This window comes from Sturnira hondurensis, unplaced genomic scaffold, assembly GCF_014824575.4.
Source record: "Sturnira hondurensis isolate 20B ecotype Veracruz unplaced genomic scaffold, ASM1482457v3 Scaffold0006437, whole genome shotgun sequence".
In the NCBI taxonomy this organism is placed as follows: domain Eukaryota; kingdom Metazoa; phylum Chordata; class Mammalia; order Chiroptera; family Phyllostomidae; genus Sturnira; species Sturnira hondurensis.
Window position 1 is genome coordinate 5,242,438 of NW_028079068.1, and position 19,969 is coordinate 5,262,406.

Sequence of the window (19,969 nt, forward strand, 5' to 3'; positions counted from 1 at the left end):
TCTGACTGGTATTTGTGGGGAGGGAGGCCCTGCCAGGGCTGTGCTGGTCTGGAGGGGGGCGGGGGAAGCAGGGAGGGGGAGGTGGTTCAAATACCCTGAGCTTGCACTGTGCTCTTCTCCTTCTCCTTCTTTTTTACCAAGTTGTAGATTTTCATAAGTAGGTGGGGTCTTTTTTTCTCATTTGCTGGATGCCATTAGGACCATTTCTGGATTTTTTGTTAGTTTAATTTAAGAAATCCATATCGAGTCATTTCTGCCAAATCAGCCAGTGTGTGGATGTTCTATGCTCTGGGGAAAGGGACGCTGGGGTGACAGACAGGCAGGGTGTTCACAGCAGATGAAAACTTGGTATATAAAGCCCGGTGTGTGCGAATGCCCCATGGTTGAGTGTGTTTTGCCTACTGTGTGTGCCTGAGTTTTGTCTTCGGCCCAACCTCATAGCAGCTGGCGTACAATGTACGTTGTAAACCCTCCCTTAAACTTTTTTTTTTGGTGTGGTAAATGAGACATAAAATTTACCGTCTTCACCACTTGTAAGCGCACAGTTCAGTGTCCGTAAGTACGTTGATGGCGCTGTGCAACCGTTGCCACCATCATTGTCAGAACCCAGTCACCTTCCCTAACTCTGTCCCCGTTAACTGCTACCTTCCCAGTCCTTCCTTGATCTTGGCCAAGTCCACCTTTTTCACGGATAAGCAGCTGAATGCATTAGAAAGAATATTCTTTTTTGTGTATCTTCTTACCAATTTCATGAGTAATGTGCATATATTCAAACATCAGAGGCGTAAGCAGTGGAAAGCTGAGAGCTCCCACAGTATAGGGATAACCAATGTGCCGTGTCGCCTTCCAAACGTGAACAGCACACAGACCACAAAGTTGTGTTTTGCAGAGCTGCAAACAAAGGTGCCTTCTTCACTGTAGCTGAAGAGCGCCACAGCACTCAGCAGATGCGCCCAGAGAACCAGGCGTGCCGCATTCTTTTGCTCTCCCTCTCAGAATCAACGTCTGGTTTCTTGCCTTTTAACTTTGTGGGAGGAGACTTTAAACCTCGTTGTTGAAATAGTTTTGTTTTGCTTTGTTTTTTTAAAAATAATTTTCACCCACTTTTGCTAGTGAATGCATCTGCAGGGCTCTCATTCTGCATGTGGAAGCGATCTCCCTCCACCGTCTAGTTTATACTCGTGGGTTCCCATTTAACTTTTCTTAGTTTTAATTTATTTCTTCTTGCTATCCTGCATGCAGCTCTGTAAGACGCCCCAAATGCTCTCCTGAGTAAAGTCAGTACAAGTGAAATTTTGCACCTTAGTAAGACAGACCTCTTATCTATCAAGGTCCTTTTGTGCTTTTATAAACAGTAAAAATATGAGCAAAATTTTAACCATTAATTTTCCTGAGGAAAAAATTAGGGTCTGTGAAGGTTAAGAGGACATACTTGTCATTCTCTTACAGTTTTCCAGGAGCTGCTAACAACCAGACAGACGAACACTCACCTCTTGACGGGCTCTGTTGTGGTGACAGCTTGCTATGGTAGAGTTTCTTTCCTTCCTCGTTTTCAGATGCTTTCTACTGCTTTGTATCTGGGTAGAAGATTCATATTTAAAATCAACATGGAATCAGCCCATCCAGGATGGTATATATGCAGACATAAAACTATCTTCAGCCCTGGCTGGTGCAGCTCAGTGGATTGAGCGCAGGCCTTCGAACCACAGGATCACGGTTCAATTCCCAGTGAGGGCACATGCCTGGGTTGCAGGCCGGTTCCCAGCAGGGGACTCACGAGAGGCAACCATACACTGATATTTCTCTCCTCCTCTCCTTCCCTTCCTCTTTAAAGATAAAGAAATAAAATCTTTAAAAAAAGGATGCATTTAAAAAAACAAAAAAAACCTGTCTTCAGACCTCCACTTATAAGAAGATGAAGTACTTTTCCTATGCATCCCACTATGTACAACTAAAAACACTGGGTGTTGGATGAAAAATAAATTTAAGAGGCTCTAAAAGGTGAAAAAAAAGGGGAAAGGGATCTGGGTGAGGGATCTGGGGAGCAGAGGAGCAACGTGACCTTGAGCAGTTTCCTGGGTTTTTGTTTGTTTGTTTGTTTGTTTGTTTTTGCCTCATGTACTGGCCTTAGAACTGGAGGGGCCGGCAACCCAGAAATGCCAATGAGTTAAATAATGGCTGAAAACTCCCCAAATTTGATAAAAGACATGAATGTAAACATCCACGAAACTCAGTGAACTCCAAGTAAAATAAAATTTTAAACTCCACACCAATTCCATATACATTTTAGTGTTATTCATGCTAGTTCTGAGAAGAATGCCATTGGTATTCTAATAAGAAATGCATCGAATCTGTAGATTAGTTCGAGGAATATGATTATTTTAATGATGTTAATCATGCAGAGAAAGACAAATGTCACATGGTTTACCTTATATGCAGGATCCAAAAGAACAAAACAAACGAGCAAACAAAGCAAAACACTAAAAACAGACTCAGAGACTGAGATCAAAGTGGTGGTTGCTGGGGTGGGGGGGTAGGGGAGTAGGGGGGGTTAGGAGGATGGGTGAACAGGTGAAGGAAAACAGAGTCAATAATATTGTGATGGGTTTGCACGGTGACATTGTAAGGTATATAAATAAAAATGTCAAATCACTATGTTGTATACCCGAAACTAGTATAATATTGTATACCAACTATACTTAAATTAAAAAAATTTTAACAAAATATTTGCAATGAAAAACTCACACCAAGACACATTATAATCAAACTTACAAAGTCAAAGGTAAAAAGAGAATCTTGAAAGGAGCAAGAGGGAAGCAAATTATTACAGGCAAGGGATCCTCAATAAGATAATTAGCAGATTTCTCATCAGCAACTTTGGAGGACAGGAGACAGTGGGCCAATATGGCCACAGTGCTTAAGGAAAAAACTCTGGCAGAACTTTCTTTCAAAACTTAGGGAGAAATGAAGAGATTCCAGACACACAAACACTGAGGGCATTCGTGATGTCTAGACCTGCCTTGTGAGAAAAGCTCAAGCAAGCCCTGCAAGGAGAAATGAAAGGGCACTAGACAGTATGACTGTGCATTGATAGAAACTATCTCTTTAATATGACCTTTTCTTTCTTTCCTTTTCATTCCAAATGATCTCACCCAGCACCCTGCCTCACCTGCCCCCTTCTCCCTTACACTCTGCTCCCTTGATCAGCCTAATCACTAAGCCCGGAGGACAATGAGGTTCTCCTTGGCATCAGATAATCTTAGGAACAAAGTCTCAGGTCTGTTGACCACTGAGACACAGTTTCCATCAAACTAGAGATAGCATCTAGGCCACAGTTGAGTTTCAGCTCCAGGCCCATAAAGTCAGCGAAACCAGACAAAGAGACGCCGTGGTTGATGTCAGAACCAGACACACCGCCCCCAGCAAAGACTGATCAGTAGGGAATCCGCCCCTGACAACACCCCAACTCCCCTGGTCACCAGGATTAACAACTTTCCCCCTGTACATCCTGACCCCTGGAAGCCACTGGGGAACCAGGTCTCTGAGCTCACCTGTCTTCAGGTGCGGGCCACTTCCTGAAATAAACCCTTTTTTCCTTCGCTGCAAGCTCGTGTTCCTGTCGTATTAGGCTTCACGGGGAAATGCACCCCATTAGCCCAGGGACTTGAATGCGTGGGGAGAAATGAAGATCCCGGGACAGGTGAACACGTGGGCAATTATGAAAGCTGGTGTTGTAACAATGGTTTCAAATGGCACTTTTGCTTCCTACGTGGTAAGTGACTAACACATTTAAAGAAAAAAAACTATTATTAGTGTAAAAGCTAGTGTTACTGTAATTTTGACTTGTACGTCCAAGTCTTGTGTTCTTCCTAAGAGACTACTACATATATAAAAGATCAGTTTATGTTTTTGGACACACGGTGTATAGAGATGTAATTTTTGGACATCAACAATCGAAAGGAGTGGGCTTGCAGCTATTCAGGAGCAGTTTTGGGGAGTCATTGGAGGTGAGCTGGGACAAGTGAATATTAGTGTTACTGCTGTAGGGCGTCCGACGTAATCCCCACAATGAGGACAAAGAAAATACCTTTAGAATATGCACAAAAGGAAATGAGAAAGGAATTTAAATATTTCATTACAAAAAATCAACTAACATAAATGAAGACAGTAATGCGGGATATGAATGACAAAATACTGTAAGATGCACAGAAAACAAATAGCAGAATGTGAGAAGTCAGTCCATTTGTACCAGTAATTATTTTCATTGTAAATGAATGAAACTTTTCAGTTGAAAGATAGATATTGGCAGAATAAATAAAAAATACATGACCCAACTCTATGCTGTCTTTAAAAGACTCAAAAGATCCGCCTACGGCCATACCACCCTGAACGCACCCGATCTCATCTGATCTCAAAAGCTCCACAAACGGGTTGAAGGGGGAAGGATGGGAAATATGTTTTATGCAAACAGTAACCAAAAGAACCAGGGACGGTTATATTAATATCAGATAAAATAAACTGCAAATTTTAAAATGTTACAAGAGACAAAGAAGGACAATTTATAGTAATAAAAGATTCATTAAAGCAAGAAGATTCAGCAATGACAGACATCTGCATATCGAATGACAGACCATTAAAATATCTGAGGCAAAAATGGGCAGAATTGAAGGAGTTACAAACTGTAGAACAGTTACAAACTGTTCCACAAAATGGCTGGAGCCTTCCGCTCTCAATGGCGGACAGAGCAAACAGACAGACGATGTGTGATGAATACGGATAATATAGAAATTGATGCCTGGAGGCCTGCTGCTGCCCTAATAAAAACCGGAACTATGGGACAGTCATCGGCTTTGTGACAAGCTGACAACAGGGGGCATGGAAACTGTCCTGGGAAGCCAGAAACATAGTGACATAAGGTATGTAGAGGTGATACACCTAGTACAACTGTCCCCTGTGACGGTGTGACAGACAGACAATGCACCCAACAGACTCGGGTCCGTGGACACAGAGATTTTGAGGCAGAATGCTTAGTTTATACATCGGTTGTTGTCTGCTTTGTGTGATAAGTTGTTACAAGAAAGAAATCAGCTCAGAAAATATTTGGACAAAAGAACTGAATTGAGAGGGAAAACAGAGCCCCCAATTTGAGAATCTGAAGGCTGGCTTCAGCAAAACCTTGAGGCAAAGGTCGAGTCAAAGTTATGACTTTTACATTCGCAGTAGACAGTCACTAGGATGGCTACAATGACCCCCGTCTCCCAGCATCCTCACCCTTCTATCTGTGATCCCCTCCCTTTCAGGGTGGGCTCAGTCTAGTGACTCCCTCCTAACACATGGCAAAAGGGATGGGGTTCTGCTTTTGAGATGAGGCTGCCGTGAGGCCGTAGCTTCTATCTCGGGTGCCCTCTCTTGCCCGCTTGCTCACTTCCTCAGAGGGAAGCCAGTTAGGCGTGGCCTACAGAGAAGCCCACATGGCAAAGTACCAAGGGAGACGTTCAGCCAACAGCCAGCAAGGAACTGAAGCCCTCAGCCCAACAGCCTGTGAGGAACAGAATCTTGCCAACAACCATGTAAGTGAACTTGACAATGGGTCCTTCCTCAGTCAAGCCTTCATGTGAGACCACCGTCTGCCTGACCAACACCTTCACTGCAGCCTTTTGAGAGACCTCCGAAGCACCCAGCTAAGCCACCTCCGGATTTCTGTTCCACCGAGTGTGTGATAAGAGATGTCTGTTGTTTCCAGTGCTAACGTTTTAGGTAAGTTTTTACTCAGTAAGGAACATTGATAAATCATCTGTCTAAGTCCGTCTGGCTGCTATAATAAAACACCAGACTAGGTGGGTTATAAATAACAGAAATGTATTTCTCACAGTTCTGGAGGCCAGAAGGTTGAGATCAGGGTGCCAGCACAGGCAGGCGGGAGCACTCTTTTGGGTCACAGGGTGCTTTTGCATCCTCAAGAAGGGGCTAGTGCGCTCTCCGGGGCCTGTTGTACGAGGCACTACCACCACTCACGGAGGCTCTGCCTTTATGACCTAATCCCTTCCCACGGGCCACACCTTCTAGTACCGATACACTGGGTATTATAATTTCAACATATAAGTGGGGGGGGGGGGAGAAATATTCAGACCATAGAATCCTTTCCCCATTTCCAGGAATTCCTGTCCTTCTTACATGCAAAATACATTCATTCCATCTCGACAACCCCAAAAGTCTTAACTCATGCCAACATCGACTCCTAAAGTCCAAAGTCTCATCTCAATATCATCTAAGTCAGATACAGGTGAGACTCAAAGCATCATTCACCCGGAGGTAAGTCCCTCTCCAGCTGTGACCCTACGAACCAAACAAGCTGCGTGCTTCCAAAACCCAGGGGTGGGACAGGCACAGGACGGGGCATTCCCGTTCCGAAGGAAGGAATAGGAAAGAAGGTTGAGGTGACAGGTCCCAAGAAAGCTCAAAGCCTAGGAGGGAAAAACTCAATGAGATCTTAAGGCTCAAGAATACTCCTCTCTCACTTCACGTTCTGGCGTTAGGACCCACTGGGGTGGCAATGTCACTCCTGCTGCTTGGCAGGGTGCCGCTCCTGCCCCACCCTCTGTGGGGCCCTGCCCACCCCAGAGCTCCTGGCTGCAGGTGGGTCACCTCCATGGACGCTGTTGGAGGCTGTCTGCCTGTTAAAACATAGGTGGTAGTGGCCCTGATCACCTTCTAGTTACCTTTGGGCCCTTAAAAAAATCTCGTTGTAAAGATCAGCGCATATTCACACAAAATGGCTCTGAGGTACCCTAGTGTAAAGCTCAAGTCTACCAACGTCCAGCTCTCCTCTTTTCTTTCTGATCGCTCACTGGAATCCCCTTGGAAATCCTTTCGTGACAATGTCACCACTTTCTAACACGCACTTCAAACTCTTCCAGCCTCTCCCCACTACCCAGTTCCCAAACCACATCACATTTTTAGGTGTTTCTCACAGCAGCACCCCACTCCCGGTGCCGTCTGCCTTGGCCTGTCTCGGTCGCCTCCCAGCACTACCCTGGGGCGGGGTTGGGGGCAGGATGTCAACATTTGTACTTGGTAGGGGCGCAGACATTCAGCACCACGCAAAGTCTCTACTCCTCCCCCCTGTACTTATTATCATCTAACGCGTCGTATATTTTACTTCCTCATCTTTATTTTTTATATCCCCAACTAGAAAATAAGTGACGAAAGGGAAGGACTTTTACCCTGTATTTTTTACCGCTCTATCCGTAGCATGTAGAGCTGGAGCTCAATAGACAGCTGTTGACTAAGTTCAAATGAATAAATATCGAACTAGTGGTCAGGGAACATCCTACTACCAACTCCCATTGGAAGTGCTACGGCTCTTGGGAGATCACTTAATCTCTCTGGCTATTAACTGTTTTCATCATCATAAGGTGAAAAATGTCTGTGATTTAAAGACATGGTGTATAATCAGAGAATAACAGTTATTGCTAGGCAGTAATTATACACCTGTGAGCTTTTTTCGCCTGTCTGTTAGTGACAGAAACAGACCACCTATGCAGCGCACCCACACCGCGGGCGGAAGTCCCCGCCGCACCTGGGGAGTTGACTTGAGAAGAGACATCTGAGAGCCGCTGGATCCTGAACAGTCGGAGCCTTGGCTACTGCAAAACACAACAGGATGTTATTTTAGCTTACAGAATGTTTGGGTGTCATTTTAAAATTTCAACTCTTACTTTTGCCTTCTTGCCTTCTTGGAGTGGTAGAAATAGTTCTAATTATGAGAAGAATGTTTACAAACATGGTGTCGATAGATGTCTGGTGCTTCTCCATCTTAGGCTATTAGAAGGATAATGGCTGAAATTGACTGGAACGCAGCAAACAGACACACATCCACGACTTCAAAAGGACACTCTCCATCTGCAAGTGGACTTACGAGTCACCCCAGAGGTTACAGGGGCGCTAAGTCAAAGTCTAAACATTTATAAATGAAGGGGAAGAATCAAATATTTATTCTGCCTTTCCTATAGAAAGTATACTAAAATTAGTACCTTTTTTCTTCCAACAACATTCCCTTAGCACTGAATTTGGCACTTATTGTTCATTTAGGGTATTTATGTGGTATCTTTATAAACATGTCTGTTCTTTGTGGGTCATGACAGCATTAAAAACAACTTGAGTCTGTCTTTCACATATAGTACATAGTATGTGCTCATTTAATATCACTTGACTAAATGAATTAATAAAGTCTCGATGAGGTCTGGATAAAGTAATGTGCATGGGAAAAATTTGCCTCCACCTATAGCTGGGATTCCAGTTGAGACTGACGATTATATCCTAGTAATAGGAAAAAGAGTAACATGAAAGACAATGAAACAGCGCACCAAAGTACATTACTCCCACCTCTTGACTTACCTGGACTCTAGATCCAAAACAACTTCTTCCAGAGAAGTATCAGAATCATCAGGGATTTTCTCCGGGTTCATATGTTTTTGCATTTCTTCTAATTCTTTTAGGCACTGATAATACTAGGGAAAATGATAAATGAGATGGTTATTAAAATAACATTATTTTCTAATTAAATTAATTGAATATTTAAGACACCTGGAACGACAGCTACTGGGACATCAACTACCCAAAAGCCCTGAACTAGGATATTGAAAGGAGTAAAGGGCTGTAGGCCCGCAGGTGGGTCATGTCGCCTGGTAGATGGGAGTCGGGTGTGTTACCAAAGGGACTCTGCTCACCTTACTTCGGTCTGGGTCACAATAGTCCAAGAGAGAATCGCAAAAATGATATCCCATTGCCTCCAAGTCTTTTGTGTTGAAATGAGTGCCTCGTTTATTACCTAAAACATCAATAAGTTAATTCAGCCTTGAGGATGACTTAATTTTTCCTCAGTAGAGAGGCCTAAGCTGTAAAACAGAGTATAAACAAAGCATCTGATATGATTCCACATCCTGTCCTTTGGATTTTCTTCTCTGGGGCAGGTCACTGAATTGGTTATTGTTTTCCTTCATTCCCCGTCCACCACCTGGACCAAAGGTCAGTCTATGCTGTAAGGCAGAAGAAAATTCAGTACAGAAGTTACGGGATACTTGGTTACCAGTTATAAACACCCTAACAATCACTTACAGAAAAACTTGGGTAATGATTATAATGTTTTCATCAGCATTAATAATATCAGTTTCAAGGCACTGTAAAGACTAGCTAGAAATTATGCATGGATTTCCCACTTCCCTTTGAGTTGATACATTTTCTAATAATTGACAATTATCTTAATGTGGAGTATTCTAATGATACACTAGGTGTGATTAAAAGATCTCTTAAATAGAACTACAGAACACTTTTATTTTTAGTTCAAGGAACCAAGTACTTCCATTAAAATATAAATTGACCAAAAACAAAAGCAAAACACCAGTGTATTTGCCTTGCGAAAGGTAAGTCCACTAAAAACATTCCTAGCCTGATATTATAAGTATGAACACTACTTTTCTTGAAATCATTAGACTCATCTGCAGGAAACCCTTGTAAAAAAAAAGCAATTAAGAATTAATTCATGAAACAACCAATTACGTATTCTATCTACGTGCTAAAACTTCCTATTCCTAAAAAAGGGAAATGAAGAGTTTGTTTATTCATTCTATCAACAGAATTGACTGGACATCAGTACATATTTAAGTGGGAGGACGTGCTCACTATTAAACTATCTACACTGTTACCTTACCTTGAAAGTGGTTTCAAGCTCTGAGAGCCGTGACCGAGAACGCTTGGTCTTACCCAGAGTGGATCCGCAAAACGTGGCCTCCATGGTAAAGCTGTTCCTGATCCCCATTTTCCACATTACCACCCTTCCTGTCCCCTGCTTGCTCTTCTGGATATTAAACTTGCAAGCTGAGAATGAAAACTGGAAAGAAACAGACGAACAAGAGCTATTGTTTTTAGGATGACAATGTGTTTCTCAGGAAGCAGGGATGAAGATGGAAAAGGGGTTGTGTAAAGCCAGGAATTCTCTCCAAAACTTCAGGAGCTGCTTTTATTTTCTGACCAATGGAAATAACTCATTTAAAAAATGATGTATTTACATTTCTGAGAACTACAGATTTAAAATCTAGCAATAAATTTATTCAAAACCAGTTGAATAATTTTTTTAAATTTTTTTAAAAGAGTGAAATTTTGCCATTGCAACATCTTTTTTAAAAAAATATTTTTATTTATTTATCTTTAGAGGGGAAGGGAAGGAGAGAGGGAGAGAAATATCAATGTATGGTTGCCTCTGCCAAGGACACACAATGTATCGTGTGTTCCTTGCCGGGAACTGGCCTGCAACCCAGGTATGTGCCCTGACTGGGAATCGAACTGCGATCCTCTGGTTCGCAGGCCCGTGCTCAGTTCACTGAGCTACACCAGCCAGGGCCAAAACCAGGTGAATAATTCTTAACACAGCTGGGATAAGATTTTAAATGCCAAAAAAGCTTCAACATGTTTAGGAATGAAGATTAGTGATACAGATTTTCAGAACAGAATAAAGATGCTATACTTTCATGTGAGAGAGCATTTGACAGCTGCCTGAGAGATCGTTATGACATCATCATCTATAGAATTTTTGACCTTTTAAAATTAACATGAATTTGACATGTTTCATGTTCCATTCTATGAGTTTTAACACATGTGCAGACTTGTGTAACCAGTACCATAATCAGGACAGAGAATAATTCCATCACTTCTAAAAAACTCCATGCTATTCCTTTGCAGTCACAAGTACTTCATTTATTTTGGAGCTATAGTGAGTGGTACTGTTTTGAATTTTAGTTTTCCATAGTTCATTGTTGAGTTTACAGAAATTAAATTGTTTTTTTGTGGCTGATCTTGAATCCTATGACATTCTAAACTCACTTACTAGTTTTAGGAGGGTGTTTTATAGACTGCTTTGGATTTTCCAGGGAGACAATCATGTCATTTTTATTATTGTACTTCTTCTTTTCCAATCTGTCTGCCTTTTATTTCTTTTTCTTGCCTTATTGCACTTGCTAGAATAGAACCTCCAGGAAAAGTCTGAACTGAAGGGGTAAGAATGGATATCCTTGCCTTGTTCTTGACCATAGGAGGAAAACAATGCTTGTTTGTTTTAATCATTAAGCATGGTGGCAGGATAGTGGGCACTTTCTTCTTCATATTTCAAATTACTGGTCACTAACCATTCCACATAGTTGCTTTCTTAGGGCCAATTGTAAAATCAGACAAAATAACTAAATAAAAAAATTAGTATCTTGAATAAGATGATCCATTCTGTCTCATGTGGGCAACACTTAGTAAAGGAAAACTTAGTATCTTAAAAAGTGCTTACTTTATCCGGACAGTTTTTACTCAGCATAAGTGGAAAGATTTGCTGCTGTAGGTATAACGCTTTGCATCTATCGCTACCCCCGCAGCCGTACATGAAGATGTTCTCTTTCCTGCTGTGGCCGTGAAGGTCACAGTACAAAACGACCTCTCGTTTCTCCATCAGTCTACCAAGAAGAGAAAGAGTAAGTCACTCAAATTTACTTTTGCATTTCCCTTTTATGTGTGTAGCTGTGGGTTTACAAGTCTAACATCCAAGTGAATAGAATGTCTTACATACTAGCTTTCGATTTCTCTTCTTATCTATACTGAATGTTATTATTAAGATAGAATTTGAAAGATGGCTGCTGTAATTTACTATTAACCACATCTAAAATACAAATGCCTCCCATTAAAAGGACAACATCTACCTTATTCCCAACACTTTTCCCAGTAGGATCTGGTTGACCATTTGGGCTTTCTGTTGTGTATAGAAAGAGTGCACTTCTTTCTCCATTAGCGCTCACATGGAGAAACCCACTTTCAGACTGTGGCTACTCTGGGAAACACACTGTGCAAAGTGAAACTTGGACTGCTGGACTGCTGCTGTATTTATATACCAAAAATATGGAAACCGAAAATCAGAACTTTCAAAGCATAGCTTCTATCAGAAATAATACGCCTTTAAACTAGAGTGAAATTTCATATTGAAGTCTGCTACATGTATTAATTTATTGTCCTTTTCTCATTTGGTGCCAAATAAATTCTAATTGATAACTTATGATGGACAGAGAGCCACCGAAGGACCACTTCAAGTTTTTAGAAAACTAGATTATAAAGCAAAAATATCACATTAGCTTCTTAAACATGAAATATGTTGTACATGTTTAAGCCAACAATTTCCAAATTTTAATGATCTTTTGGTTTCTTTTGAGTCAAAAGAAATTTCTACTTCTAAGTAATTAATTCCCAAAGAAATGTTACTACTTGTGAAGTGAAACAGGATCTAAGGGTTTCTCATCTTATGTTAATTTAAATCACTTTAGAAACAGTTTGGATATTTTTCTTACTCATAGGTAAAACATTCTAATATCCTCCACAAAAGTCTACTCCACTTGTTATATTCCTTAACAACTTTTTTCTTTTTTATATTTGAGGAAACACTGAATACACTTAAAGCATTTGATGTTCCAGATTTTATTCCGGGTACTTCAGTAACAATAATCTCATTTAATCCTCCCATCGATGAGGTATTATTATTCACATTTTATAGGTGATAGAACGGGGGCTTCCGTTTGTTATGACATCATTCAAGGTCACCTAGTTAGCAACTGATAAAGCAGGATTCCAATCTGATAGGTTTAACTCAAGCTCCACACACCTGACCTAGTAATTTAATGAAAATTTTAAATAGTATGTGCCTTTACTGTTCTGGATTCTTTGGCAATTTGAAAGCTGTTCAATTTTTATAGGGAAAACTACGGCTATTCATTATTCATGCAGGTTTTAAATGACTATACAACTTGTTCATCAGAAGGCTCACCACAGAGCAACGAATGATCGACCTAGTGCCAGAAGGCTCTATGGGTGTAATTAATTCTCACGTGTAAGAAATTCAAGGATCCCAAGGTAAACATCGGTGTTAGCATTAGCTTTAGCAAGGAAATCCAGTTTGGGATGTGCAAATGTAACTATCAGTTTCACAACACCATTAAAATGTTCCAGCATCGATATTATTTAATAAAAGGCTAGTGAACCCAGTGGCACAACCCAGAAAGACAGAGAAGCAGAGTTGGGAAGAATGGGGGGGAAACTAAGTAACTACAGTTACTCCATCTAGAGAAAATCTGCAGTGCCGAGAGTGAGACTGTGGAACCGTAACTCTCACTGCCAAGTTTACTACAGAAGCGGAGAGGTAACTTGAGGCTTCCTTTACCTGCGGATCATGTTCCGGGTAGACCACACAGAAGGGAATAACTTCTTTAGGAGAGAAGTATAGTTTCGGTTTAAGTCCTGTCCCGCTAAGGAACACCGGTAATTTCCTACAATCACACCATCGGGATTCAGCATGGGCACCACCTTGAAGACGAAAGTGTCCCGGAGCAACTGCGCGTCGCGCGAGCCTCCTAAAATAAAGTCGAGGAAGCCTTTCATGATCCAAGAGCTGTTGGTCTCTCCTGGATGTACCCTCGCGGTCAAAATCACAGCCTTGCGCTTTCTTGAGTCCCCGTTCTTCGAGGGCGTAGTGATCGTTAAAACGTACACCATGTTCCTGGCAATCGTGTGGCACAAGACACGTATTTTACAAAACTTTGACCTCACTGGGTCATTATGGATGCTAGAAAGGTATTCTTGCAGGTTGGTGTAAGTGTACGGATAGCAGTGAGCAAAGTAGCAGGTGTCTTTGCTGTGGGGAAATTGAAATGTCCACGTGAGAGAGAAATAATGGCGCCCATCTTGCCCGGGGTTGTTCCTATAATACTTGATCTGGTCTCCTATTCTCTGCCAGCCAATATGATGAGTCTTGGCCTCTTTTTCGGAATAGAAGAGTGGGCGCATACCCCGGCTGTAGAGACTAGCAGGCTTGGTGAAGTTGATGATAGTGAACCTGTACACTATTCCTGCTTGGGTATTAGTGACTTGGAAATAGTACCACTGGGTGTGCTTCTTCGTGAAGAGGTCGGGACGCACAGTCAACTGGTATTCATGGTCTGCCCTAACACACAGAAAAGGAAGGAAAAAGAAAGCACATAAAATGTGGAAAATGACATCCAGTTTTAAATAAATAAGGAAAGCTATTTTATTTTTACCTATTCACAGAAAGCATTTGGTGGCGGGGTGGGGGGGAGCAGGGAGAAAATGTTTATTCAAGCAGTATCCTCCATAGAAAAACGTAAGAGTTTGGAAACTTTCTGTTATTGCATGTGAAACCTCTTCCGTGCTAATTCTGAAGCTTTTTCATGACTATTGAAGAGGACACATAAAAAATGGGCATTTGATTAAAAAAAAAAACTACATTTTCACTCTAATTATGTTTCCTATAAAAGAAACAGAGAGTTCCTGAAACTGAATTATAGTTGTTTCTTTTTTTTACTTCAGGTATATATTTCTGTTTTCTATTAGATTCTAACTGTAGGGATCTGAAATACTATCACTGAGATCAATTTCAAACATGTATACATTACTATGACCACACAGAGTTTACAGTTTTAAACACTTGAGGACTGCACTTCATCACTGCTTGTATCCCCATGTGCAGTCACTGAGACTATGTAAATAAAGGCAAAAATAACGTTACTGTATATTCCTTATAATACATACATGCACCAAACTCGCCTGGTTAGTTGTCTCTTTTTTTCTTTACCAAGTAACTTTCTGTTCGCCAGCATCATGCACTCAGTGCGCATGTGTGTTGCGTAGTTACAAACTGACCTAGGGATAGGTGGAATGAACGTGCAAAACCTGGCTAGCTTCTGAACCAAGGTGATCGGTATGTGATAGTCAACGTAGAATTATCCTCTGTACTTAATGATAACACATTTTCATAATAGAATTTTTAAAAATAATCTATTTATTCATTTTGAGAGAGAGAGGAGGGGTGAGATAGAGAGAGGATCAGAAACATTGATGTGAGAGAGAGGAACATCAGTCAGTTGCCTCTTGTGTGCTCCCTCACTGGGGACCGAAACCGCAACCAGGCGAGTGCCCTGACAAGGAATCAAACTGATGGACCGTCACTTTGCAGAATGACACCCAGTCAACTCAGCCACACTGCTGGGGCCATAATAGGATTGTTTTTTTAAATGTCATGGGTTGGCGTACATGCCCCTAAGCATGTTTCATGGAACACTCATCCCAGGAACTACTCTAGGAGAAAGTTGGAGAAGCAGTGTGTCCTTCAAAGAATGACCTACAGTTCAGAGTTGGATACTAAAACTTCAGTGGAGCAAGTACGGAGAACAACATACAGTTGAGGGCCTAGCCCCTCAAACAAACATGAGTCAAACCTACACTTTGACTACCTTCTGTAGATTACCACTCTCAAACCTTGCTTCAAACATCAGCGTGTTGTCGCGGTCACCCACAGGCTGCTTCAAGGATGTCCGGTTGCCCCCGACTCGGGAATACACAAAGCAGGGCTCTTTGTAAGCTGATGAGAGAAACAGGCCATAATGCTAGCGAGCTGTGTCTAAGGTACAGGCTATTCTGCACGCAGTTTGCAGCTACTGGACAAGTGAAGCATCACCGAGAATTTTAGTTTGTAAAGTAATCTTATCCTAACGTGTAGATTGATGTTGAAGTAAGAAAATCTAAGAGTACTTAGACTGGGAAAGCAAGGCCTAAAATAAATTCATATATTATTCACATTAAAAATACTCATTCTGGTTCTGGTTATTATGAAATAATTGGTTCTGAGCCTGACCTTTCACTGTAAATGACTATACAACTGGACGTGACATATGAGCTAACTTTTAAAATATATTTAGACAACACAGACCAGAACGATCTTAGATTCTTGAAAGAAGATAAATACCTGCAACAAGCCCTGTTTTCCACCCTGGCTGTCTTCCTGTGAGTACTTTCTGAGTGCATCTTCGGAAGGTTGCACTTAAGAATATTATAACACACCCTGGCAGGGTTGCTAAGCAACCCTGGCAGGGTGGCTCAGTGGGTTGGAGCATCATCCTTGACACCAAGATGGCGCAGGTTTGATTCTGGTTGGAACACATACCTAGGTTGCGGGTTTGACCCTGGCGGGGTGTATACAGCAGGCCACCAATTGATGTTTCTCTCTCACACTGATGTTCCTCTCTCTCCCTTCTTCTCTCTCTAAAATCAATAAACACATCCTTGAGTGAGGATTAAAAGAAAAAAAAAGACTAGTATAACATTCTTGCTGGGCTAAGGAGGCAATTGTTGCTCGGGGCTGCTGCAGTGTGTGAGGCAGGGCACCAGAGAGAAGAAAGCTACACAGAGGAAGGGCCTCAACAGTCTGCATGCTGTTTCCCCAGCTCTTTACCGAGGGCCTGGCCGTACAAGCACAGGTTAAGACTGAGCAAGATGGGGAAGAATGTTACTGTGGGGATGAGATAATAGAGGGTATGCAGTTCTAGAATATACTGGAGTTTCAACATAACCATTGCAGAAAGACTTCATGAAGCACCTCAGACATTTAATCGTGACCCCAGAAAGGCTGCACATTAGATGCAACAACCACATCTAAGAGTAAAGGCCATGATCACCATGGCACTAAGGACAAAAGGAAAATAAATCTGCCCTGTGTGGAAAACAAAATCAAGCCCGAAAGAAGCAAAATTATGTACCAGCAATTTAGCTTCCTACCAAAACAAAATTCAACTTAAGTTTTAAAAAGAGTATGATATGGACTCCTATAACATATCTTTTCATACTGTTCCCTATACGTTTAAAAATGATGAAGCAATGAACAGAAGCATGGATCAGGTCAATGGGATCCACGGTGAAAACATACACACACACATGCACTGTCAACAGAACCCAAGACAACTCAGATGGGAGTTAGAGGGTTTTGAATATGTGTTAAAAGACTTAAAGGAAAAGATAGAGATAATGATCAAACAGATTAATCTCAAAAAAGAAACAGAAACTATAAAGAAGAGCCAAATGAAAATTCTAGAAATAAAAAGTGCAATAACTGAAAGATTTACTAGATGGGCTTACATGAAATACTGCAGTTTGCAAAAGAAAGACTCCATGAACTTAAAAACAATTAAAAACTCAAGGACAAAGGAGGACAAAAAATTAACAAAAATTCAGGGACATGTGGGACATAACTAGAAATCCAACATTTGGAATTGGAATTCCAAAGGACAGAGAGAAAGAATAGGGTGGGAAACTATGTGAAGAAATAATGGTTGAAAATTTCTCAAATTGGAGGAAAAAAGTCTATTAACCAATGGATCCAACAAGATCAGAAACTCCAAGCAGAATAAATATAAAGACAACCAAATCTGGGCAGAGCCTAGATTTGCTGAAAACAGCGAGAGAGAAAAAGACACATAATACACAGTATAGGGAACATTGATACAAATTATGGCTGACTTTTTATTAAAGACAACAGAGGTCACAAGACATTGGAACAATATCTGTGAAAAAAATGAATCTTTGAAACCAAAATGCCAATCAGAATTCTATACACCCCGTTGTTTGGGGTCTCGACTCTCTTACAGCTACAGGTTGTAAAAACTACCGGTCACTTGCCCTTTCAGGCCTAAGGAATGGAATGGTTCTGATCTGTCCAGAGTCTTACGTTGCTTCGCCTCGTTAGCCTCCCTCAGCTCTGTCCACCCTCTCACATTTTCCTTGAACTTTTAAACTTACTCCAAGTATGCCATCCAATTCCTGACAAGACCTTGACTGACTTACCTTGACTATTTCAATTTATTTAGAGATTTTATTTATTTATTTTTAAAGAGAGAGAAGAAGGGAGAAAGAGAAGGTGAGAAACATGGATGTGAGAGAGAAACATCCATCGGTTGCCTCTGTATGAGCCCCAGCTGGGGGCTGAACCTGCAATCCAGGCATGTGCCCTGACTGGGGATCGAACCTGCAACCTTTTGGTATATGGGATGATGGCTCCAACCAACTGAGCCACCCAACCAGGACTTACATTTTATTTTAAAGTTAATTTTGCATAAACTGAAGCACACCTTCAAGAATATAAAGAGCCCTAAACCAACACTTGGATCAACATGTAACCAAACATCTTTATGGGGATGGATTTCCTGGTAATTGGCAATTTCCACTGTAATCAGCAAAACAAATACTTGCATAACTAAGAGATTAACCCAGAGACCAGATTACATTTTAGAGCAATGTGTCTCATCATGTACCCACCATCTTCAGCTAGATAGACCACTGTATCTTCACTAGAGTTGGGATATAAGGGCTCCTCCTCTAGGCCTGTAGGGATGTACACTGGTTCAGAATAAGGAGTCCAATCTGGAGAGAGAGACGGACAGACAGACACACAACACGCACACACATTACTTGAATATGTGAACAATAAACAAGGAAAATTTTTTTGGATATTTTAAAATTGTTCGTTGATAGATCCAGGCCACAATTTAGAGTTTTGTGCAGGCTAGATTTTTACCAAGGATTCCTCAGGGGTAATAAGGAATATGGTCACACTGTAACAAAATCCGTAACATTTCACTTGCTCCTTGTTCTGTGTTACTGTGGTGAGTAGTCCATGATCATTTTGTGTCATTGTAGATTTTGTACTAAAGTTTCTGTTTCTCCTGGACATTTGATGTCTTTCTGAACCACCTTTGGAAATCTTGCTCCACCTTTTATTCTTCCTTTCCCTGCATCTTCAGCATCTTGCCTGATAATGGTTGTCTCCTGAGCTTATACACATGCTCCAGTGTTTTCTGTCTCCCCGAAGACAGGCTGTCCTTGGACTCCACCTTCACCTTGAGCTATAGCAGCCTTCCATTTCTTCATTATTGTTGGGACCAAGTTTCCTTCTTTCTTTTCTTCTTTTTTTTAAAGGATAGGCTATGCTGGTCACATTTATATCGCTTTTAAAAAAATCAATGTGCAAGAGGATCATCCATCCATTGCCGCTTGAATTTCCCCAAATGGGGATCCTGCCCACAACCAAGGCATGTGCCCTGAGTGGGAATCAAACCGGCAGCCTTTCGGTTTGCAGACCGGCACTCAATCCACTGAGCCACACCAGCTGGGGCAGGCCCAAGTTTCTTAACAGTTGTCTGAACCAAGCTCAAATGCATGGTGTATTCTGGACCATAATCTACCTGATTGGAAAAAATGACTTCACAGCCCAGCTACTTATTTGTTCCCACTTTTTAATGGAACAAGGATCTGGCTCATCATCTTACTTCTGTTTTATTATTGGCTTATGTATGTCAGACTGTGTTTGGCCTTGGCAATGAATATATTCTTAGACAGGGAGCCAGCCTCTGTAATTACAAACACAGTTCTCAGAACAGTAAGGAAAAAATTGGTGGTAATAAACAAGGATTACTGCAAAAACATTTGGGGGATTATTTTAGCAACATAAGTGTACCTGACATAATTATTAGGAACCAAGTCTAGCTACAGAGAAATCGTAGATTAAATATTGATACCAAGAGGCATCGCTGCACATTGTCAGTAAGCTGAGCAACACACAACCAAACAAACTGGTAATAAACAATAAAGGAAGTTATAACTAAAAAGTCATCTCTCTTAGGTGACAACCTTAACTGACTCAAATCAAAATTAATCCTGAACTGATAACATAGTACCGATTCTGAAATTTGAGGAATTTTAGCTATTTGCCTTGGTGTCTGCATAGCATCCAAAGGTACATGACAGCCAGACATCCCAGTTAAAGAAATGAGACTTCATTAATCTGTTAATGCTCTTGAATTATTTAACAGTGAACAGTCCTTATACTAAGAAATACAAGGCTCTAGTATTAGAACTAGAGAAAGAATCTACAATAGGGTCTAGTTAGCAGCTTATCAAAGTACTCTTCTGGTGGTAACTCTGATTTTCTGAAGTGGTGCCAAGCTCTCCAAAGAGGCGGTGTGATTCTGCATTCCCACCATCAGAGTACGAGCTTCTGATTTCTCTACATTCGCATCAACATTCGCTTTCTGATTTTGATTCCAGT

At 41.2% G+C, this 19,969-nt stretch overlaps 1 protein-coding gene across 1 annotated transcript in view; it reads right to left on the reverse strand.

Annotated features, from left to right (window-relative positions):
* AGBL3 (AGBL carboxypeptidase 3) overlaps positions 1-19,969 on the reverse strand; it is a 53,504-nt gene that overhangs the window by 20,528 nt on the left and 13,007 nt on the right. Inside the window, 9 exon segments of the mRNA XM_037049155.1 lie at positions 1,485-1,577; positions 7,580-7,646; positions 8,398-8,510; positions 8,730-8,830; positions 9,763-9,889; positions 11,330-11,492; positions 13,241-14,020; positions 15,316-15,454; positions 18,181-18,285. Of these exon segments, the coding sequence (XP_036905050.1) occupies positions 1,485-1,577; positions 7,580-7,646; positions 8,398-8,510; positions 8,730-8,830; positions 9,763-9,889; positions 11,330-11,492; positions 13,241-14,020; positions 15,316-15,454; positions 18,181-18,285 (1,688 nt within the window).